Here is a 24,784-nt window from a genome sequence, read left to right as displayed (position 1 = left end):
CTTCTCACATAGACTGTGTGAGAGTGTGTGTGTGATAATGCCTTGCAAGAATCATCCCCCTCTCTCTCTTGGGCGAGCCCTCTTGCTATTTGATCTTCCTCTACCCTCATTGGACCTCCCCAAGCCTAGCCAATGGTAATTAAGCAGTATAAGTGATAGCCTTCTAACATGTGTCCCCCTTTCCCCTTTTGTGAGAGCTTTAGGTAAATTAATAATTCAACTAAACTCTCATTGGACCCCTTTGCCTCCTGGCCAATAGGAATCAGGCAAGCCATTGGGCTGCTGAATGCTCATTGGACCCCTTTGCCTCCTGGCCAATAGGAATCAGGCAAGCCATTGGGCTACTGAATGCTCATTGGACCCCTTGGGAGACTGTCCAATAGTCTTCTAGAGGACTTAATTCTCATTGGTTCTTTTATTAAGTGTTTTTAAATTAATTAAACTAGATTTACTCTAGCCTAATTCTCATTGGTCCACCTCCAAGGCCATCCAATAGAAATTGGGTACAGCTTGTGGGCATCTGGGCTAGGGAGCTGACATGTGTCCCTCATTCCCTTTGTGTAAAGGGAGCTTGTGTGTGTGTGTGTGTGTGTGGCTTTCTCTCTCATCCCCTACATGCAAGGCTCGCCCCCTCCCAAGTAGGGATTGCAAAGACTTTTTTGTACACACACAAAGCATCCAATTCCCTTAAGGTTGACCTTTGGACACAACCTTTGAATTTTGGAACCTTAGCATTTTGGAAGTCTTAATGGGCTGAACCTTAGGGTCTTTTTAGCCCATTGTTGCACATGGATCTTTTGCAGATGGCCCCCCCTTTGGATCCCTATCTTCCCTCCTTTGGATCCCTACTATGGCAGTCTGCTAGCTTAACCAATATTCTAGCTTTTTCTCCCCTGGCACTTCCCCATATTAAATTATCAGTTTAACATGAGAAAATCATTTAGGAGAATTAGATATTGATTATTATGACATTCCCTCTATGCCCCGCATAAGGTGGAGCATGTGATTCATACATTACTTTCTCACGTAGTGAGTTAGTAACACATAGTCTATTACCGTAGAGAAGATAACCATCTTGTAAAGTAAATGGTTCTTCTTTCTTCCCTAATGCAAGGGCTGAAATCACATCTCTAAAATCGGGATCAATAGCATACTCATCTATCATTGAAGATAGATCATTGTGATTTGCTATGGAAACCGCATTCACTCTCGGCCGTCTTGAGAGTGCATCAGCTACTTGATTATGCTTGCCAGCAATGTGAGCAATATGAAAATGAAATTGCGAAAGGAAATTTTCCCACCTCATTTGTTTGTGGGAGAGCTTGGTCTGCGTCATGAAGTACTTAAGACTTTGGTGATCCGTTCGCAGAATGAAAGGAGTCCCCAATAAATAGTGCTTCCATGAGTCTAAGGCATGTAGAACTGCAAGGAGTTCCTTTTCATATATGCCTAGAGCTTGCTCAACAGGGTCGAGCCTTCGACTCTCATAGCCTATGGTGTGCCCTTCTTGGAGCAAAACAGCTCCAAGGCAATCACCACAAGCATCACATTGGACCTCAAATGTTTTTGAGAGATCCGGTAGTGTTGAGAGATAAGCTTTTCTTTAAGCTTTTCGAAAGCATTGTTCTCCTTAGCAGACCATGTATTCCTAACACTTTTCTTTGTTAGGTCATGTAATGGTCCCGCAATTTGTGAGAACTTTTCTATGAAGCGTCTATAGTATGCACACATACCTATAAAGCTTCTTAGTTCATGAAGATTCCTTGGTTTAGGCCATCCTTTTATTACCTCTAACTTTGATGGATCTATTTGGATGCCATCTTGAGAGATAATGTGACCTAAATATTGAATCTCTTGCAAGAAAAATTCACTTTTCTTTCGATTAACATAAAGTTTATTCTCTCTCAAAACTTGAAATATTACCTGGAGGTGTTGCTTGTGTTCGTCTAATGAACTAGAGTAGATGATAATATCATCAAAGAACACTCCAGTGAAGGTTCGATGAGGCCTGAACAGCTTCTCCATCAAGCAGTTGAATGTGGCTGGTGCATTGGTCAAGCCAAAAGGCATGACAATGTATTCGTAAAGACCAAATGCGGTGCGAAATGCGTTCTTTACAATGTCTTGATCAACTATCCTTATTTGATGATAGCCACTTTTTAGGTCAATCCTACTAAAGTAGGTCGATCCTTGTAGATTATCAAATAGGTCTTCTACCCGTGGGACGGGAAACCTATTCTTGATAGTGATCCTATTTAGTGCTCTATAGTCGACACACATACGATATGTGCCGTCTTTCTTTTGCACTAATAGCACAGGTGAGCAAAATGGAGATGAGCTAGGCCTAACCATGCCCTTCTCAACTAACTCATGCACTTGCCGCATAATCTCCTCTTGTTGAGCTTGAGGACCTCTATAAGGAGGTTTGTTAGGCGGTGAACTTCCTGGAAGAAGTTCAATTGCATGGTCATCATTACCTCGTTTAGGAGGTAGCTCACAAGGGATGTCGTCAATAAAAACATCTTGAAACCCCTTGAGAAAATTGGATAACTCTAATTCCTTTTGGTTGCTTTTATTTTCTTTTGCTAAAGCATTAGGTTCATTTTGAGAATCTTTAACAAAAATCATGTACACGGAAATAGAGCTCTTTATTGACTTGTTGAAAGCTGGTGTATGTGCAATGGGGATAGTGTTACCCATTTCCTTAGCATCTATATACATGTCTTTTTCCCTGAACTTAAAGGAGATTCTCCTTTCAGGGAATTAACATTGGCAGCTAGGCGGTCAAACCATGGTGCCCCTAGGATTACATCCTCATGCTTGAGAGGAGAGATAAAGAAGTCCTCTTTGTCTTTGAACATGAAGCCTCAATTTCCCGATTAAGGGAGTGACTGAAGCTTCTTGCTCCTTGAAAGCACTGTCTGCGGGTAGGACATCTCCCATCTCGTAGGCTTGTATGCCTAGCTTGGTGGCCAACTCTATAGATATAAAATTGTGAGTAGAACCAGGGTCAAAGAGAATAAAAGCATCATGTTTTCTTACCTTTCCCCAAGCATGGCATAGAGGAGATCCTTTGTGATGAGTTTGGTGAGTCTCCTCCTCTTGGATTTCAACCAAGGAAGCTCTAGGAAGATCTTGGCGGTAGTTCTTTTGGGGACAAGCGCGGTACGCATGCCCTTGTTCGCCGCACTTGAAACACCGGTTATCCTTGCGATAACGCTCAAGCTCTTCAGGAGAGAGTTTGTTTTTACCTTTGTAAACTCCCTTCTCTTTAGCTTTGTTGGAGTTGCCCTTAGGAGACTTTTGGACATTGTCCTTCCCCTTAGGCTTGTTGGAACCCTTGTTTTCCGTGGGCTTATTATTATTTTAGCCCCCGTTTGGAAATTGATTCGAGAGGCCACCATAGTATGGTGTATTACCGCCAATATGGTACGTGGCCTTTGGGAGTTGACATACTCCGCCATTTCTTCGGTTAAGCCCGCACAAAATTGTTGCTTTTGCTCTCCAAAATCCAACTTTTTGAAGACAGTGGCTTTGAGTTGTAGGTCCCAAAACTTGTCTACATATTTGTGGATGGATTCATAGGGAGAGAGCTTTAAGCTTCGCCATTCGGTGAGTACTTTGTCTTTGGCATAGGTGGCCAAAAACTGCTTCATAATGGAAGCTCTTAAAGCTTTCCATGTTCGTGGAGCTTCACCGTTGGCTCGTAGGCTAGACCACCATTGCCTGGCCGACTTTTGAAAGTGCATAGCTACATGGCGTAGCTTAGAGGACTCCGTGAAGCCCTCATCTCCAAACGCCGCATCAAATTTCTAGATAAAGACCAAGACTTTGTCCGTAGCACCAAAGGTGCCATCATAGGTAAGGAAAGAGATGCTCTTCCCTCCCTCTTGAACTTCTTCAGCTTGGATGACCTCTTCCATGCGGCATAGGATTTCCTATGGCCTCTTCTTTTTCATGGTTCAAAGGTTGCACCATCACTTTCTTCAGAAGGTGAAGAATTTGAAGAAGGTGGAGAAGAGGGTGACCTCTTTCTCGCCTTTTTCTTGTCTTGATCTTCGTTGTCTTCACTATCACTTTCATAAGAGGAAGAGGATGAAGAAGATGGAGAAGAGGGTGTCCTCTTTTTTGCCTTTTTCTTCTCTTGCTTTTTATCATCCCTCTTTGAATTATGGTGTGGAGAAGAGTGTGATGGTCTTCTCCACTTTGGTGGTGATGGAGAGCGTTTAGCCCGCCGTCTTCATGGAGCCATCTCCGTCGAGGTGGCGAGAGACTCACTTATTTCTCGTTCCTTCGATGGAGGCTCTTGAGTTCTCCTTTGGGAAGGAGATGCATCATCAAGAAGTAAATTCTTGAGCCCTTCGTATGGATTCTCTTCTTCTTCCCGAATCGGAGAGAGACCTCTTTTGGGAGTCTCACAAGGAGGCTTCCTAGGTGTTCTCTCGTCATGGTGATGAGCTTGGAGAATCCCGTGAGCACGGAGCTGCCGTTGCACTTCACTTTGGAGCGATGGATTGCCCATGGCTTGTAGAAGCCTAGAAACAAGATAGTTAACAAGCATCGGAGCATCATTAGTAGCTTGCTCATTAGCAAAATCAAAGTTATCAACATTAATTTCACTCTCTTTACTATTGTCAGCCATTCTAACAACTTTTAGGTGTAAAACTTTTTAGGTGTACTTTGGCACTTCAAGCCCTAGTTGCTACTCCTCTTTACCCCTTTAGAAAAAGCACTCAAGCTACTGTACCCGTGGCTCGAATACCATTAATTGCAAGGAATAGAAGAGAGGGTCTTTCAACACCAAAACGACAACGGCTCCTGTCAAGCTTCTAATAGCTCAATAGTGGTTAAGCCGTAGGCAAGCCCCATAGGACTCCACTATTAAGACCATAGCTCTCAACGGTGATGCCCCGTTAACTGCACGAAGGCAGGCGCACTGCAAGGCTGAAAAATCCCTATTCTACTTACTCACAGGCAATTATTAATACCAACCATTTATAGCTAGCTTGAGGACCTCCCTTCTTGAGCAAGAAAAGAGAAACCTTGTGCTCTGATACCAATGTACCACTTAATGGCCTAAAAACTTGTGTGTAGCGGAAATTAGCATGAACATAGTGGGCATTTCATTAGAATAGATTCCTAATGAGAATTACAAGAGTGCTTGGGTGGAGAGAGAAACAAAAATCATAACACCTAGTTAGATAGCATGAACAATACTTTCAAAAGAGAGAGAAATTAAGCTATTGACAACAGTTGAGGACCGGATTTGCATGGAGCCGGTCCCCCCTCCAAAAGGCTTTGTATTATGGTTTCTCCCATTAAGAGAGACATTGTACAATACAATTCTTTGTGTTCCTTCAAGACTAGCTAGTGCAATGAAGATGAAAGCTTCATGCACTAAGCAAAACACTTAGCAAACACAACATCAATTATCCCCGGTCTCAGACCCAAGACCTCACACACCTTCGAAGATGGTGAGAGCTAGCAGGGTATGAGAGTAGATTGAGAGGAAGAAGGAGTATCTTACGAGAAAGATGTACATCTCCTCACATAATCACTCATATTAGCATAGCTTAGCTTAGTAATTAGCATGGTAGAGGAGATGAGCATGCATTGAAGCTTGGCTCTTGGTTGGATTTGCATCCACATGCCAAGAGTGTGTCGATGTAAGCTTCTATCTCACAAGCTTGGAGTAGGTGATGAGCTCTCCATTAAAGCTTGGGAAGAGATAGTCTTCTTTACTTCTCACATAGACTGTGTGAGAGTGTGTGTGTGATAATGCCTTGCAAGAATCAGCCCCCTCTCTCTCTTGGGCGAGCCCTCTTGCTATTTGCTCTTCCTCTACCCTCATTGGACCTCCCCAGGCCTAGCCAATGGTAATTAAGCAGTATAAGTGATAGCCTTCTAACATGTGTCCCCCTTTCCCCTTTTGTGAGAGCTTTAGGTAAATTAATAATTCAACTAAACTCTCATTGGACCCCTTTGCCTTCTGGCCAATAGGAATCAGGCAAGCCATTGGGCTGCTGAATGCTCATTGGACCCCTTGGGAGATTGTCCAATAGTCTTCTAGAGGACTTAATTCTCATTGGTTCTTTTATTAAGTGTTTTTAAATTAATTAAACTAGATTTACTCTAGCCTAATTCTCATTGGTCCACCTCCAAGGCCATCCAATAGAAATTGGGTACAGCTTGTGGGCATCTGGGCTAGGGAGCTGACATGTGTCCCTCATTCCCTTTGTGTAAAGGGAGCTTGTGTGTGTGTGTGTGTGTGTGTGGCTTTCTCTCTCATCCCCTACATGCAAGGCTCGCCCCCTCCCAAGTAGGGATTGCAAAGACTTTTTTGTACACACACAAAGCATCCAATTCCCTTAAGGTTGACCTTTGGACACAACCTTTGAATTTTGGAACCTTAGCATTTTGGAAGTCTTAATGGGCTTAACCTTAGGGTCTTTTTAGCCCATTGTTGCACATGGCTCTTTTGCAGATGGCCCCCCCTTTGGATCTCTATTTTCCCTCCTTTGGATCCCTACTGTGGTTGGTCTGCTAGCTTAACCAATATTCTAGCTTTTTCTCCCCTGGCACTTCCCCATATTAAATGATCAGTTTAACATGAGAAAATCATTTAGGAGAATTAGATATTGATTATTATGACAGAGGGACAACTGGCTCAAGCAGTTATTAGAAGGTCTACAAGAGTTTCAAGGCCTCCTGATAGATTTACTCCCTCATTGGACTATGTTATGTTGACATATTGCGGAGAGCCTTCCTGCTATAAGGAAGCCATGTCAAAGGATGACAAGGCAAAGTGGGAGACAGCTATGCAATCATAAATGGACTCGTTGCATAAGAGTCAAACTTGGAAGTTGGTTCGGTTGCCTAAAGGTAAAAAGACATTACCATGCAAATGGGTGTACAAGAAAAAAATTACACCTCATGATAATAAACCCAAGTACAAGGCACGACTTGTTACTAAAGGGTTTAAGCAGCAGCAGGGTATTGACTTTGATGAGATCTTTTCTCCGGTTGTCAAGATGACTACTTTGTGGTGTGTACTTGCGTTGGTTGCTAAAGACGACATGGAACTTGACCAGATGGATGTCAAGACAGTGTTCTTGCATGGTGATCTTCAAGAAGAAGTTTATATGCAGCAGCCAGAAGGTTTTGTTGAGAAGGGCAATGAAGACTTGGTGTGTCAGTTTGAAAAGACTCTTTATGGTCTAAAACAGTCATCAAGGGAGTGGTATCGTAAATTATACTCGTTCATGCTCTCTCAAGGCTACAAATGTAGCAATATGGACCATTGCCTCTACCCTAAGCGAGCTAACGATGGTAGTTTGTTGATTTTGGTTCTTTATGCGGATGATATGTTAATTGCCGGGAAATGTAGGGATGAGATTTCAGCCTTGAAGTCAGAGTTACATGCAAACTTTGAAATGAAAGACATGGGTGAAGCAAGCCATATCCTTTGCATGCGCATTAAGCGAGACAGATGCAAGAAATTGGTCTATTTGTCTCAATCTGAGTATATTGCTAAAGTGCTCAAGCGTTTCCATATGGAGAAGGGGAAGGCATTGAGTACTCCATTGCCTCCATATGTGAATTTTTCTAAAAATGATTGCCCTAAGTCTGAAGAGGAAAAGGTTGAAATGGCACAAGTGCCTTATTCATATGCAGTTGGGAGTTTGATGTATACTATGATTGCTACACGTCCTGATATTGCTTTTGCAGTGGGAGTTGCTAGCAGATATATGTCAAATCCAGGCAAGAAACATTGGGAGACAGTGAAACGGGTTATGCGATATTTGAATGGTACAAAAGACATGTACATTTGCTTTGGAAGAAACAAAGCATGTGTAATTGGTTACACGGATGCAGATTATGCAGGAGACTTGGACAAGAGAAGGTCCACTTCAGGCTATGTTTTTGAATTCACTAGAGGTGCAGTTTCATGGCGATCTCGTTTGCAAGATTGTCTTACCTTGTCTACTACAGAGGCTGAATATGTAGCAGCTTCAGAAGCTTGCAAGGAAGCTATATGGCTTGGTTGGCTGGTGGGAGACTTGGGAATCAATGTTGAGATGCCTGTGTTACATTGTGATAGCCAAAGTGCTATACAATTGGCAAAGAATCCAGTGTTTCATGCAAAGACAAAGCATGTGGATGTGAAGTATCACTTCATTCGTGAGGTGCTTGAGGACAAGCGATTGCAGCTTGCCAAGATTCACACCAATGAAAACCCTGTTGATCTTCTAACAAAGGGCTTACCTTCAGAGCGGTGCACATTGTCGGGCACTCATGGGCATTGGGTAGATGATCATGGTCATTGTCTACCTGTATTGTATATATATATACATTGTCACCCCAGCTTAAAGGCACATTGTCCTTTAAGTGGGAGGTTGTTGGGGTGGTAAAGCCCAATGTGCCGTGCCTAAGTGTTGGGCGGTCGGAGACTACCGAAAACTAACACTGACCATTCATTCTACATAAAAGAATAAGGACTCATAACCCTAACACTATTGTGTTTGGAGTCCACCCAAACCTGTGTCTCCTCTCTTCTCCATTGCTGCACACACACACACACACACACACACACACACACACACACACGCTCTCGCATGCGCTCTTCAAGGAATTCTTACATGTGCCTTACAAGCTTAAAAAGAAGCTAGATCCCAAGTCACACAAATGCATCTTCATTGGCTATGGTGTGGATGGAGAGATGGGTTATCATCTCTGACACCCAGAATCTTTGAGAGTTGTTCACAACTCACAAGTGATCTTTAATGAATCAAAGATGCATAAACATCCTGTAAACGATGTTGAGTATCGCAACATGAGATTTGAGGACATAGCCTCAAGTCTAGTTATGCAAACAGCTTAGTCTACTAGTGATGTACCTACCGCTAGCAGTGCTCCAGAGAGAGTTGGTGATGCTCCTAAGAGAGTAGAGTCCAATAGTTAGGCAGTGTGGAGATCTACAAGTGTATCTTGTGTCCTTTAGCGTTTTCAATGAGGGTTAAACTATCTATTGGTCACTTATTGCGGAGAGACTACATGCTACCAAGAGGCTTTTGAGATAGAACAAAGTGTGAAGTGGGAGTAGGCAATGCAATCTGAGTACAACTCAATTGTGGCTAATGTCACTGGGAGGGCACTAGGGAACTGACAGAGTTGCAAGAGGGCAAACAAGCCTTGACTTGCAAATGGGTGTACAAGAAGAAGTACACGGCAGAGGATCCCGAACCTAAGTACAAGGCGAGATTGGTTGCTAAAAGTTTCAAGCAAAAGAAAGGTGTGGACTTTGATGAGATTTTCTCTCTAGTGGTCAAGATGACTACATTGTGTCTCGTGCTTGGACTAGTAGCCACTGAGGACATGAATTGGTCTAGATGGATGTCAAGACAACATTTCTTCATGGGGATCTTAATGAGGATGTCTACATGAAATAGCCAAAGGGTTTTGAAGTCAAACTTGAGAAGCCTACAAGGGTAGAACTAGTGTATAGATTGTCTAAGGCATTGTATGGCCTAAAACAAGGCTCAAGGTAGTGGTACATGAAGTTTGACAAGTACATGCAGTCCCAAGGGTATGAAAGGAGCAAAGAAGATCACCGTTTTATACTCAAAAGTTAAACAATGGTTCACTTATCATCTTTATACTTTATGTCGATGATATGCTCAACGCTGGGAAGTCTAAAGACAAGATTTCCATTTTGAAATAGTCACTTAGCACACAATTTGCTATGAAAGATGTGAGCTTTGTGTAAGAAAATGTGTACCTGACCACCTGTTTGGAGGTCTCAATGTACTGCTTTGTAGCGACCTTTTCCAAGTGGACCTCATCTGGATTGTTGGATAATATCGAAAAACATGCTCTTTGATGGAGGTCGCTTTACCTTTATAATTGCATGGACACCCAAAATGCTATGAGCTAAAGTCAACAATGCATCGAGACTATACCACCTTCAAACAAATTGTAAATCACATTGGAGTTAGAGAGCATAGACCTCATCAAGACCGTCCATACATAAACTAAATTTTTTCTCACTCTTTCACCACACAAGGATGCTCCTAATTTCAACGTATTTGAGGAGATATTAGAGGCCCCACAAACCTTCTCACCCTTAAGCAAGTGATCAACAAGAAAATTTCAACTAGTGATGATTCAAAATTTACAACAAGACTCTATATCATTCTCAAACTCAACCTGTTTGGGGGTAAGAGCTCCCCCAACATAATCACAAGATCTCAAATCCCTATGTAGCCAACCAATGCCGTATTATGCCTAAATCATAAGACCTAACACTTATCGCACTCCCATTCTGTTTTCCAAAAGTAGTCACAAAAGGGTGCAACACATACAACACATCCCCCTCCAAAACATAATCTGTCTTCCTAGCCCATTTTCCCTTTTCTTTTTGTGCTCGGCATGCACGTGTGAGTCCTCACCTTTATCCTGTCCACCCTCGGCTAGGCATGCATTTCCATTGCTTGCCATATACAAAGGTTACAGTTGGTTAGTAAGCTTTGCGTGGCCTATTCACACGACCGACGTCATTCATTAATTACTTTATCGCACACAAAGGTTACAGTTGGTTAGTAGTGCACCCTTTGCGAAAATACCACTCACGTGGGTATTTTCTTTAGGTTGCATATGACGTCACGGTGGCGATAACGCAGTCGCAGGCGTCCACAGCGATGACACACAACAGTAAGGTCGCGCTGGAGAGAGAGAGAGAGAGAGAGAGAGAGAGAGAGAGAGAGAGAGAGAGAGAGAGAGAGAGAGAGAGAGAGAGAGACTCCTCCAGGCTGTTGAGACGAAGTCACCGCTGGCTTGTCCGCCATGAGAGAGAGAGAGAGAGAGAGAGAGAGAGAGAGAGAGAGAGAGAGAGAGAGAGAGAGAGAGAGAGAGACTCCTCTAGGCTGTTGAGACGAAGTCACCGCTGGCTTGTCCGCCATGAGAGAGAGAGAGAGAGAGAGAGAGAGAGAGAGACTCCTCCAGGCTGTTGAGACGAAGTCACCGCTGGCTTGTCCGCCATGAGAGAGAGAGAGAGAGAGAGAGAGAGAGAGAGTGCTGAAGAAAGAGGGGGGGAGGGGGATATTGTTTTGGGAGGCGGTTGTTTTCATTTTTCCAATTTTGGAAAAAACAGAAAGTTTGTCCCTTTTCAATTTGAGAAATTGAAAGGGCATTTTGTACTAGCACTCCCTTAGATTCTACAAAATAAAAATAACGCCAGGATGTGGCTGCCCTATACACACCAGCTTGCGACCGTGTGTGACACAAGTCTTAGTTGTTTTCTCTGTTTTGGACCCATTTTCGGACATGCTGATCGAGCCTACGCGTTGGCACCCATTTTTGCATTCTTCTCCTCTATCATGTCTCTACAGTCTAGATATGGTTTCCCAAACCCTAAGAAAGATCGACAGTCGAGCTAACTCTGTGCTCTTCGACCTTTCGTGCCGCAGTAATGGGAGCTGTGTGCTAGCGAGCTTCTCACAGATTCTTACAGGGAAGAGCCGTTCGTGAGTTGGATAGAGGTCTCGTTTGTTTGCAGGCTGCGTGGTCGTTTTCCGATCTTACATAGACAAAGACGAAGCTTTTCCACTGGGGGAATTTGCAAGGTCTTGATAATGTAGAAGCTGCATTGTTTGCTGTTCTCTGTGCAAGGCAAACGTTTGGAGTCGGGAAGAGAATGCGTGGATATGGCGAGTGATGGCCGGAACTCTGTTACTGTGGCCGCAATCAACGCTGCCATCTCGTCGGCTGACCACCTGTACTCGCCCCCGGAAGAGGAGGTACCTGCTTCTTACCTTCCACCCGTTCATCTTGTCGTGCTTTGTAGGTTTTAGCTAGATCTGTGCAAGTCGAGTTTAGAAATGCCAGAAATCTTTATTTTTGGTGAAGAAAATATGTCTACCTCATAGATCTTGGCTGTTCATAGCCATGTGAAGGTTATGCGGTCGTTGAACGCCAATGTACACCCGAGTCAGTCAGGTTTTGAAATTCGTAAAGTGTGAGAATGTTTAACTGTTACACAAGATCACACAAAGTAACTCTATTGATATGAAGGTTTTCTTTGCTACAGAGAAGGTGGAAGGTGTACTGGGCTCGATACTGGTGTTTCAAGTCACAGAAGAGGGAGAAGCGGATAGTGCCAGCAGCAAGGTCCGAAGGGGCTAGTGGTTCAGCCCGAGAATGGCCTACTGCACAGGCTGGCCTTGGCCTAGTTCCTCCATCCTCACCTGCATCATTTGTGAATTCAACGGTACAGTCGCCAGCAAGTTTTGCATTGTCATTATCAGCTGTTTCAGCTAGCATGTGTTCCCCAGGTCGACCAAATACCATGTTCACAATTGGGCCTTATGCTCATGAAACTCAACTTGTTTCTCCCCCGGTCCTTTCCACTTTTACAACAGAACCATCCACCGCCCCATTCACCCCACCACCGGAGCTGGCACATCTCACAACACCCTCTTCTCCTGATGTTCCTTTTGCGCAATATATCAGATCCTCTCTGGAGGCCAAGCGAGCTACTAGAGAGACAATCTCTCCTCTTTCTACCTCTAACCTTGCATCCCCATGTGACACTCCTGTGAGCTATACCCCAACTTCAAGGCAGTATTATCTAGGCAGCCCCGTAGGTCGGTTAGTTTCACCATCATTGGACTACTCCGCTGGTGAGGTCATCTCATATGAAAAGCATTTCCCAAACTCAAGCACATATGTGAGGACCGTTTCATCTTTTCCTACATATGATCCTTATGCTTCGGCTAATTTCGATGGTGTTCCTTTTGCTGCATTCTTTCTACCCAGTGATACAAACTCCAAGTGTGAAGAGCAACCCTCTTCACTTCTTGTACAGCCTGATTCAGTGCATGAGGATGGTAGTAGCTCATTGCACAAGGAAGATGGCGATACAATTGCTTGTGAGCATAGTGAAAGCTCAGTACATGAGGAAGCTGGTGAGCAAATTGTGACTGAGCATAATGGTAGTTCATTGCACAAGGAAGATGACGAAACAGATGTGGAGTTTCAAGTGGAGCTGGACTCGAGACACGACCATGTTTCAAGTTTGAGTAGAATGCCTCTAAAGGTTTGTGACAACTATGGGCAGACAGAAAATCAAGATGCTCACAGAGTCGACAATACTTGTTCTGGAGCCAATGCAAATGATTGCATCAGAAAAGGGGAGAAACTCCAAGAACTTTTAGTGCACGAGCGTAATGAAATGATGCTTTTGCAACATCCGACAGATGGGGAATGTACCTCCTCTCCTTGCTATAGGATGGATTTAAGCAAGCCGTGTGCAAAAATAGGCAGCAAGTCAAGTGACGGAGAGCCTGCCTCAGGCTTCGAAATGTTTCAGGACAGTTTGCAGCGCAGTGTAGACCCTCTGCAGTGGCCTGAAACAAGGCCCATAATGTTTAGGCTGGATGACATTCCAGAGTAACGTATCAATATCACAGGCTTGAAGCATTGGCAGTTACTGCTTAATTGTGTGAAAATTTGTCACATTTGTGAAACTCAACTGTATGCTCTTGTACCTCACAACTGATGTGCTTGTAAAGCTAACCAGCAAAGTGCTGGCAACATCGCACTGTAGATTTATCATAGCTAACATTTGGGCATGAAAGAAGATGCAGCATGCATGGCTTTTGTGGTGAAAATTTCAACACAAAGTTGGGACAGGTGTTTTTCTTCCAATAAATGCAGAGTGTGGGGTGGGATATGTCTTTTGTTTATCTTTGAGGCACTTTACGTTCTTCTGGCTGCATTCGGCAAAGGCTTGGCCCATTGCCTGAGCCAGTTTTAACTTTCCTTTATGGCACTTCTACAATTGTTGCAATGAACTGGTGTCTGCTGCCTGTAGATAAAATCAGAATCTCCGTCTTTTTTTAACCTTTTGAATGATGTCTGGAAGTGATCGCATGCAGTCAATGCTTTAATGAATTTGGATGTTTCTGTTGCAGTCAATAATTCCCTTATAGCAGCAGGCAACAGATATTTTATTCATGTAAACAATATCATAGTACGTTTGGAGGCTGTGGTGTAATGTTGCTCATTAATAACAATGGTGATTTACATGCTCTAGAAGTTAAAACAGCTGAAAGAGTTTTCTATTTTTGTTTATGGTGGGTGCTTGCTTGTACGTGCGCTGTGTGCTGAGGTGACTGGGATGTCAGTTTGTGTGGTTTTCTTCTTGGATTAAGAGTTGCTGCAGGATTCGTTCTTTGGTAGCATCTTCATCAGAGCAATGGATGGACATTATTATAAGCCCCTCGCTTAATTGGTGGTGCTTGTGTTTTGTTGGTGTCGGGGATGCCCTGCCTTTAGAAGAAATATGGCCCTTTCTCCCCTTTTGGTCTGTGGCTGACGAGCATACTGCTTTTACCTATGTGCACGTGGTGCTTTCGATTGTATTGCTTTTGCCCAGTTTTCATTGGCTTCTTATCGCCGAGTAGAGCTATGAAGAACCCTATGCAAGGGCCACCCCATTTGCATAAATGGACAGCTCTCTCTTTCAGATATGTGACATGTGGCGGAATCCTTCAAATTCACTATAAATACAAGGTAAATCCAACTTCAAGATGACGCATGGTGGAGCTCTTTGATCTTTCCCCCTGACAATCATGGAGCACATTCACCAAAATGACATGGATTGTCCATTCCCACTTTTGACACATTAATTGCTACCCAGCTCAAGGTACGTCCTTATCAGGTGCTTGCATGGCCCTTGGCATAGGCCATAATCACACGTTTGCAACATTATGCAAAGCTGGATCGTTGCTCTTCGTAGGTTTGTAGTTCGTATTTAGCTTACGTGAGGACTTAAGAATTTGTTCGTTGAAGTTTGATTTTTAGGATTAAGTTTTTAAGATGTCTTGTCCTTTTTTGTTTAACGATGAGTACTTGTTTTAAGCACAGTAAGTTGTGCCAACTTATTTTGTGCATGCCTTTTTTAAAAACATTATCAAGTTAATAATGTTTTGTTCTATCTAGTTTTGTTTCGTAGCAAATAAAGTGATTTAGTCCGTGGAGTGATTTTAAGAACATGAGGAATGGCATGTGAAAATACTCAGCAATAGAAACCCATGGATGCATGGAATTAACACATCTTGAAGAAGCCTCCAATGCTTGGCTATCTTAGGTGTCCATACATTCAAAATTGCAACCTCACCCATTCTTTTAGGGGTGGATAAGTGTTGCCATGACACCCAAACCATCCTTCACTTGAGGCTATTTTTTCTCAAAAGCATGAAATGGATGGGTTAAGGGATTCTTAAAATTGCGTTGAGTTTCAAGACAACTATGGCATGAAATACAAAAGCATAGGAATCATGATTGCTTGAGCTACTTTTAAGCACACATGAAAAGGCTATGCGAACAATTCCAAATAAACAAACTTATCCATGATCTTGCTAGAGATCCAAGACACCAATTGATCAACACAAATACCCACACCCACTAGATAACTAAGGTTCTTTAACACAATGTGCTTGAGCACCACATGTCCCTACCACCCCAAGGCTTGCAAATGATCCTTTGTGCAACTAATAAGGACATATTTACACATGTTTAACAAACGCAAGTGCATGGAGAGCCCATGCTTACATTGCTTTATTTGTCTTGAGGAACATAAAAGAATCAGAAGAAAATGCTTGACCTACAAGTTGATGTCTCGAAAGTAAGGAAAGTTTTACAATCTCATTATTCATTGCTAAGTAAGAGAGAAGCGTCGATATCAGGTGCACATCAATGGCAAAAAATAAAGGGGTGAGAGGAAAACCCTATCTAACGGAACAAGTCGATGATATGCTATCAATGGAGGTGGAACCTACACTAACAGTGTGTATGGTATTCAACATACAAGGACCAAAACTCATAAAATACATAAAGTTTTGCAAAAGGAAAGATCGACTTAGGTGCTCGAACGTTTTCTCAAAATCTTATTGAACCATGACACCCTTTTGATTGTTGGTAGCTTTAGCATAATAATGCTAAAGCCACCAACATTAATAATATTGTACCATTTTATAAATCCATATTGCGTTGGGCCATTGACTTGTGCCTAAGTTTGATGCAAACGATTAGCAATGACTTTCATGAAGATCTTATAGATTTGACCATTCAGGAAATAGGTCGCCATTGTTTAAACTTGCATGGGAAGGGACCTTTTCTAGAAATTGGGCATGATGCGAGATGTGTAAACATGCCGCCAAAGGGTTGTAAGTGTTTCTTGAAACCATCAGCATAATGAGAAAATAATCAATTAGAAAATCCATCCCATCTTCGGCTTTTGTTTTTGGGCAAAGGAAGCAAGACATCCTCAACCTTATCCTCAACAATGCAAGCCTCAAGAGTTTAGCCAAATCACGTCACACATGGGTACACACACCAAGTCAAATTTAGGGTTTTCCACTACCCTTTAGTCAACATTTACATTCTCTGAGGGACCCAGTCATGACACATAGAAATAAACAAGGAGGGATTCCTAATCATGTCGTCACACACCAAGTGGGTACACACACCAATTCAAATTTAGGGTTTCCCACTATCCTTTAGTCAACATTTACATTCTCTGAGGGACCTAGTCATGACACATAGAAATAAGCAAGGAGGGATTCCTAATCATGTCTCCTACATCATTTTGCATCCTAAAGATGTTTTCACGGGCATGCACATGATGCACAATTGCAATAGAAAGAATTTGTCTATAATTATTATTCAATAATGACTTGGTGATAGTGGCTACTCTAGCTTTCTGACATCTAAGAACCTCAGGACTAGCACATGCGACTCTCCACCCAACCATGCCTAATATAGGCTCATGGCCTGCTAAATATAGGCTCCCCTCTATCGCATGTGTGTCCTGACCCATGGCCCTAGCTCGTCTTACCCTAGGCCTGACATTACTCCTCCCTTAAAGAAGCGTTTCCACAGTGGCATCCTTCACGGATCCAATTGTCCATTTGATCAAAACAGGGTTCATTACAAGGTTCAATGAAATAAAAAAGAACATCTTGATTTTCCACATTGTTGTCCCTTTGTAACTGTTTGTGTAAGGGGCGCATAATCAACATACTGTGTAGACTCTATATATAACCCACTAGAGTATTTTAAATGAGTTACCACAACTAAGAGGTGTCTAAAAGAATACCTCTTCTCACTTTTCATGAGAGTAACATGCTGACATAACTTTTTCGCAAAGATAAAGTCCTTGACTTGTTATCATCTCTCATTAGTAAACAACCCCACCATAACTTGTGATCGAGGTTGAGAACCTTAGTTGCAACATGCTTCGCCTCAAGGTAAGCAAACTCCAACCAGAGAGATAACCTTTCCAATTGGATTGCTTTGTGCTAACGTGCGCGCTTAGCATATCCTTTAGCACAAGATTAACACTTGTAAGCCTATTTGTCTCTAGATGACTGGCAGTACTAGATGTGTTTCGTTTACAAACATTTCTCCAAAATGACTGGAACTGAGATCACAATTCCTTACAACATTGCCGAGTAATCAACAATTTTATGAATAACCAACTTTTTTAACTTTAGAGACTAGAAAAGTGGATTGAATAAACTTTATAAAGATTAGTCAACTTATTTACAAGCACCCACCCAAGTCATGACCTCTGATGGTGATTGGTAGACCCACAATTAGTCTCATAGAAATAGTGCACATATAGTGCAAAATAGTGTATAATCTATCAATTTCATGAATTTGCATGCCGCTCCAAATTTGCCTTTGCTAAACACTAGGACCAACCTAGTGTGCATGCCTTTAGGTAAAATTGATCCAAACTTGCATTTACATGACTATAATTGCCAATGCAAATGACAGATGTGATGCTCATAGCACACATGAAAGAGGAGGGCAAATAGTTCTAAAAACAAACTAAATACTTCCCACTGCAATTTTTTGCAAGCTTTGCTAAAACGTTTGAACCATAATAGAATGTGAAACTTAAATCACATATACAAAAAAATGACACATTTTCATTAACAAAACAGTCTTGCTATATGCATAAACAATTATCCATTAATGTTGTTCAACAACACTTCCTTAACAAGTCCGTCTAAGTACCCAACAATTTTTGGCTACTAAAATTGCTCCTGATACTACATGCTCAAAATGGTATGCAGAACGGATTTGACCAACACATAGGGACTCTATCGCCCCATCGAGCTTGCCTGGAATACATTTCAAACTTGAATGGATGCTTTTGCTGATCATTGCTTTAAATGTGGTGAAGTGGGTCATTTCATAGTAGTAGATTGTAAATGTTATCAATTGGGCATTTCATAGCAAATTGTTGACAGTTATGTGCATGTATTGCTTCAACATATTTCTTTGTCGTACTATCGCTTCCCTCATAATGATCTTCACAGGAACATATAAGAAGATCAACATTCAAGAAATCACTTGCACGGATCAATTGCACCTAAGGACCAGGGCAACAACACATGCAAGAAGACTATCAATGGAAAGATTTTTCTCCCCTCTCAAGAGAGAAAGAGTACTCAAAAAAGGAAAGAGGGGTCCCATCAACCTGCATGCCATTGCCACTCACCAAGATCCCAATCAAACTTAACCAAGAACTTTTCTTGCCAAATTCAAAATCTCCAAAGTGGAGCCTCTTCAGTAATGAAAACAGGGTCCCGCGGGCATCAAGCCAAATGTTGAGTTGATGCATGCAGGGAGTCGAGCCTTAAAAGGCCAAAGCTCCTTGTACATATGCATATGCTCCTTGCAACATTGGCCTCTTCTAACTCTAGATAGGCTTACGATGCAATTGCAAAGAGAAATTGGTCTCACCCTTTACATTTGAGCCCTTGGTCAAGTCGTTTTTTACAACCTTCTACTACATTGTGACTTGATAAGATTGAAAAAGTGGTAACTCGATGAGATGGCAGGCATACAGGAAAAAGTGGTCCTTCAAAGAAACCTTCCATTTCATCTAATCCTTCTTTATGGTATGACTCTTTTTCTATATTGGGTGATTATATGGTCTATGGGATGGCTCCTTTAGCAGCTAAAGAGAAAGATGGTGAGATGTCAGCTCGTCAATGATCCTTTGATTTTTTTAACAATGAGATTGGCTCTTTGGAATTTTGGGGACATCTATGCTCACAAAAATGATGTGAATTGTGGGAGACACTTATGAGGGCATCTTGGGATGTTTATGTGTGGTGGAGCACATATATTATAATGAAGTAGGACTTTATTTTCATCATAAAGGCTTCTAAGATGTGGTGGCTAGTTATCTATTTAAGACTATTCATTCACTTGCTGTAATGCCGCGTTAATGGCCTTTAATAATTATTATTCACCCTATATATCTAATCTTATTGCTTTCCATAGTAACCAACAACACTTCTATGCAAAAACATTGCCCTACCAAATAAAACAAAAGACTTCAATACATAAATAAAAATATCCAAATATTGATATAAAAAGCACATTATCCCTCATTTTCAGATGGTAATACACAAGCATACATATGTGATGCATAGATTGGATGACATTGCTATTGCTTTTCTTCCTATTTCTAAATTACTCCTATCCCTCTTTATTGTGCTGAGTAGAGAATTGAGAAGCAAATTTCATAATAGTGCTTCGATACCAAAGAAGGCAAATTGTGTCCTTAGCTGTTGAATATAAAACATTTGAGAAACAAATGAATAGTCATATTGAGATGATGGGAGTGTGTGTATGGCCCCTTAGTTAGTGCTTCTCTTACCTTTGCCATGTGGCCCTAGTTAACAAGTTGAATACTATGGTCCATAATTACTCACAAAAAACTTGATCCAATGGTTTGCAATCGTTACTACCAAGAGTTTGTGGAATCTATTAAGGCCTTAGGTAGGCCAAAAGTACTTGGTTTGATATAAATACATCTTAGACTCTCATGCATTTTATTGAAATCGCCATAGAAACTAGGGTTCATCTTGGTGGCCACACATCCAGGAAACAAAGCATTGAACTATACTAATCAACTAACCTTGGAGGAGATGGATGTAGCCTTCACCCATTTTGTGTAAGTTTGTGCTTTGTGATTTGTGCTAACTAGATTGTAAAGGATGGCCAAGAAGAGGGTGATTAGAGAAGTGAGATTCAAGGGTACCTTCTTGAATGAAAACTTTGGGTGATAGCTAGGGTGTGTATGCTTATGTAGGCTACCATTTCTAAGAGTACCCAAAATTTTACGCAGTTTCAATATGCCAAAGTTTTCCACATGCACTTTCTCACGCTGACCCATAAAATGACACTGACTTATTGTGTATGGACATCCTAGCCGATCAAATCGTAGGTATGATGTCATAGGGAAGCTTGTAATGCTGTAGAAATGTGTTCTTCCAAGTAGATTGTATATGCAGTTTTATGACAAAGTAGAGGTGGAAGGTCAATGATGCCGGATTCCTAAAATCTTCCTAACACTTTCAACACAACTTCAATTGATTAATCAAAATAAAATCAGCAGAACAATTGACTGAATAATCAACAACACTTGAAGAGAGAAACATAAACAAGAATCAAAGCACAAGACACCATACTGGGTACCAACCATCCCCCTCAATCATGATGATTGAGTATTTGCCTTCCACCTATTTATCCATCTCATGGAGCATAAATTACAATAGTATAAATATACAAAAGATAAGAGAGCAAGAGCTACACAATTGAGAGAGTGTATTCCATGATTACGAGAGAAAATTAGCATAAAAGAGGGCAAAAGTGCATCTTCTGTAAGGTTGGCTTTTGAAGAAGGGTTTACATCTAGTCAGGACATCTCAGTCAAGTATTGCTTTAAATAATGCACTAAAAAGTTGTTAAAAGGCGAATCTCATGTACCAAATAACACAGACTAACAATCAAAGGGTGAACCTCAGCATCAAATTACCAATGAATGAACTATCAAAGGGTGAACCTCAAGTATGAAATACAACAGTCATCATCAAACGGTGGATCATTAATTGTAGGCAGTGACGGTAGAGAATTGACCAACAAACATGGATTGGTGCACTCATCCATAGTGTTTTAGATACGTCTAATTGGTTTCATTCCAGATGCATGTGCCTTGAACTCCGACCTACAGGTTCAAACACCGATAACTTGAACTCCAACACAAGGGTCCAAATTAATTACAAGGAGCACTGTTTGCCCCTCTCTGCCACTCACAAGCCTCTCTCTGGCTGAAGCTTATGGCGACACTGATCTCCATGTGACTAGAAGGCGGGAGATGTTTCCAATGTAGTCACCACCACACCAGTAGCCTCTTTGATGTCCTTCCTTGAGTCTACATCACTGCTTTTCGCTTGATGCTTGCTTTTACCTTTGTCCTTTGTAAAATCTCTATCTTTGCCTTTGGATCTGCAATCCTCGGCCAATGACCATGCTTTCCACAATTGTAACAACGGTTCTTGGTCCTCTTTTTGGAATCCAAAGTAGCAAGTGCTTCCCCATCTCTCTCAAAAATCTGAATTTTGCCTTGAGTTATCATCAGGGCTTCCTCATCAATGGGAAAAGAGTTGAGATCATCAAATTTAAGCTTTTCCTTCATGACTTGTAGTCGAAGTGTCCTAGACACCGTTTCATACTCCTTACTTAGGCAATTTCGTGAGAACCAAAGCAGCTAGTTGAGGACTCGTTAGTGTTGTTCCTCTCTTAGGCTCCAAATTCCACCTCTTTGTCTCCCAAGCCGCACCACAAAACTTCGTCTGCCTCACTCATTACTTCCCTTCAAGCCACTAGGGCAGTCCGACTTGTCCCTCTATGAGGCACATAGATGCCCTATCCACCTCAACCCACATCATTTTAAGGGGGTGTTGGGGGGGGGGGGGGGGGGGGGGTGTCTTTGTAGGGAATAAAAACATTGTGGCCGACAACATTCTAAAATGCAGTGCAGGATTGGTCGCTGGCAGTAAGGGAAGGGGGCACGAGCGCTTCAAATGTTGTTAGGCGTGAGTCACCAAGGCACCACTCTAGGGGCATCACCAATGGAGTTTCACAACGCTTAGGAGCAGTGGGGGGAGACTGAAACCTAGGAGGGGCGATGATGCGGAAGCGAAGAGAGAGAGAGAGAGAGAGAGAGAGAGAGAGAGAGAGAGAGAGAGAGAGAGAGAGAGAGAGAGAGAAAGAGAGAGAGAGAGAGAGAGACTCCTGAACCAATCAACCTTGGCAATGAATAATTGAATGTGTAATACAATGGAGGCAAGGGGTTGCTTATATAGAAATCTCAATAAATTGCCCTACCCAGACTTTGAAAAATAAGTAAAATACATACCTAAAAGCCAAAATAAATAGTGGGATCATATTGGGCAGTTCACTTGAGATGCCAAAACTCTAACATACGCATATACAACTTGAAGTGGTGATTTTCATGTGGATGAATGAGGAGTGTTGTTGTATGCAAATTGAAGCAAGTGAATGTATGTGTGCCAAGTTCCTTGCCTTTAATGAGTGTACATTCATAAAAGATCTAGAATGGTTGATTGATCGCATTGGTTTGTCCATCAGGTTTTGGATGAAATGTAGAAGTAAAGTCTATTTGAGTGCCTAAATTTGTGAAAAGTGTCACCCAAAAAGCAATGCAATAACTTCTATCGTGATCAAATATGATAGATTTAGGCATTCCATGCAAAACAAAAATATGCTTCAAAAACTTTAGAGCCGCTTGCTTAGCTGAGAGAGTCTTCTTACATGGGAGAAAGTAAGCTTGTTTTTTAAATCTATCTATGATGGTCCAAATCATATCATTTTGTGCACGAGCAAGTGGCAATTCAGGAGAGTCAGGATTAGGTAGAAGCATCAAGAAATCATATTGCTTACCATGTTGGCGTTTCATTCTTTGACAAACAAAACATTATGCAACATATGTAACTACTATGTGAGATTTTACTATGTGAATAGTTGTGGTAATACCACAATGGCTTATATAAGGTGATTCATGGCACTCTTTAAGGGCAAGTTGACAAAATGTAATGGTTACACTTAATCGCTTTTCAAAGAATAAATGAGGAACAAATATCCATCATGGAAAGAGTATTGTGCATGAACAAAAGATGTATGGTTACAAAAGTAAGCATAAATGTAAACAAAGTTAAAGTCATGAGTATAAGTATTAATCATTCAAAAAGTTTTCAACAAACACAACAAATTTTTTATTAATTGATGGCATTCAACATATTACATTTGCAACCTGATTGATATTGAATGAGTGAATGAAAAGTTTTAATCAATGATGCCCACTTAATGTGACGATCAAAGATAGTTGGTTGTGAAAGCAAATGATGAATGCTTTGTTGATTAGTTTTGATCGAGAATTCAGATCCCATCAAGTAATGTTTCCATAATTTCAAAGCATGCACAACAAGTAGCAATTCTTCGTCATAAGTGCTATAATTGAGATCATTGGGTTTTAATTTTCTACTTTCATATGCAATGGGATGATTATCATGCATTAATATACCACCAATACCATGCCCAATAGCATTTGTTGTAACAAAAAAGAGCGGTCTTTTGAAATCAAGAATTTGTAAATCAAGGACGAGCGAGAGTGCATATTCGAGTGTCTGAAAAGAATTTTGATGTTGATCTTTTCAAGTAAAATATGTGTTCGTTTTCAAAAGGTTTGTGAGTGCTAAAGCCAAGTATGAAATTTTTTGAATGAATTATTTGTAATAACTACATAAACCAAGAACAGAGCAAATCTCATCAATAGATTGAGGTCTATGCCATTCCTTGATGCATTGAGTCTTCTTAGGATCCACACAGATTCCTTCATAAGAGACAATGTTACCTAAGTATTCAATCTTAGTTTAGAAGAATGAGCTTTTCTCATGATGCAAATAAAGTTGGTTTTCGTGCAACAATTCAAAAACTAAATACAAATGGCAACACAATCTTGATGCTTCAAAAAGATGCAATTCATCATGCGTGAAAATGTACCAGGTACATTTGTTAAACCAAAAGGCATTACAACGAACTCATAATGACCAAATTGTGTTTGAAATGTCGTTTTATGAACATCACTTTCCATCATTGCCACTGGATGATATCCAGATTTAAGATCTATCTTACTAAAAATGGATGCACCACTTAATTTATCAAGTAAGTCATCAACATGAGGAATAAGAAAACAATTCTTTATCATAAATTTATTAAGTGCTCTATAGTCAATGCACAAACAATAAGCACCATTTTATTTTTATTTACTAAGAGAATTGTTGCACCAAAAGGTGAACTACTTGGCTTAATTTAATAATTCCTCAACTTGATGTTGAATATCTCTTTGTTCAATCTGATTTTGACGATATGGTGCGCGGCAAGGTGGTGCACTCACTAGAATAAAAAATCTATTGTGTGGTCTTCTATTCTAGAAGGAGGTAGCCTTGACAGTGAATCTTTAGAACAAATTTCTTTATATTTTATTTTTAAAAATCTTGAGAAGGAGACATTGGTTTTTGTTTGTTTTAATTTCATTGATTGAACCATAAAATTGTGTTTTTTTTAAAGCTAGCCTTTTAATCTGAGTGTGATTAAGAAGAGGTTCTAGTTCTAGCTTTTGATTAGCTTATAATATGAAAGATTTTTTTCATTATATATGACTGAGTGTATGCTTACCATAATCAATCTTTGGATTAAAATGATGTCTCCAAGGTATCCCAAAAATTAAATTTGTGTCTTGCAATGTTTTGCAATGGTGCCACTAAGAAATCTTATGATTCAACAAAGTCTCTTGATTGGTATTGCAAATCTTTTACCATAAACAAACAATTTATTT

The 24,784-nt window shown here is 41.1% G+C and overlaps 1 protein-coding gene across 1 annotated transcript; it reads left to right on the top strand.

The window, feature by feature from the left end:
• The first annotated feature begins 11,363 nt into the window (after positions 1–11,363).
• Positions 11,364–13,688, top strand: LOC147448198 (uncharacterized). The gene is made up of 2 exons (XM_086524076.1): positions 11,364–11,795; positions 12,086–13,688. Exons 1-2 carry the CDS (start codon positions 11,703–11,705, stop codon positions 13,448–13,450), a joined length of 1,458 nt encoding a protein of 485 aa, XP_086380202.1. The 5' UTR covers positions 11,364–11,702; the 3' UTR covers positions 13,451–13,688.
• Positions 13,689–24,784: the final 11,096 nt, after the last annotated feature.

Source organism: Adiantum capillus-veneris, chromosome 11, assembly GCF_014529385.1.
Source record: "Adiantum capillus-veneris isolate H3 chromosome 11, ASM1452938v2, whole genome shotgun sequence".
Taxonomy (NCBI): domain Eukaryota; kingdom Viridiplantae; phylum Streptophyta; class Polypodiopsida; order Polypodiales; family Pteridaceae; genus Adiantum; species Adiantum capillus-veneris.
Note: the sequence above shows the minus strand (reverse complement) of the source record. Positions and strands in the feature narration are given on the sequence as shown.

What these genes read in the sequence shown, in the direction of transcription:
- LOC147448198 (XM_086524076.1), top strand. Translation starts at nt 11,703, where the DNA reads ATGGCGAGTGATGGCCGGAACTCTGTTACTGTGGCCGCAATCAACGCT. An exon ending in ACTCGCCCCCGGAAGAGGAG is followed by an intron (nt 11,796 to 12,085) that starts GTACCTGCTTCT and finishes TCTTTGCTACAG; the next exon opens with AGAAGGTGGAAGGTGTACTG.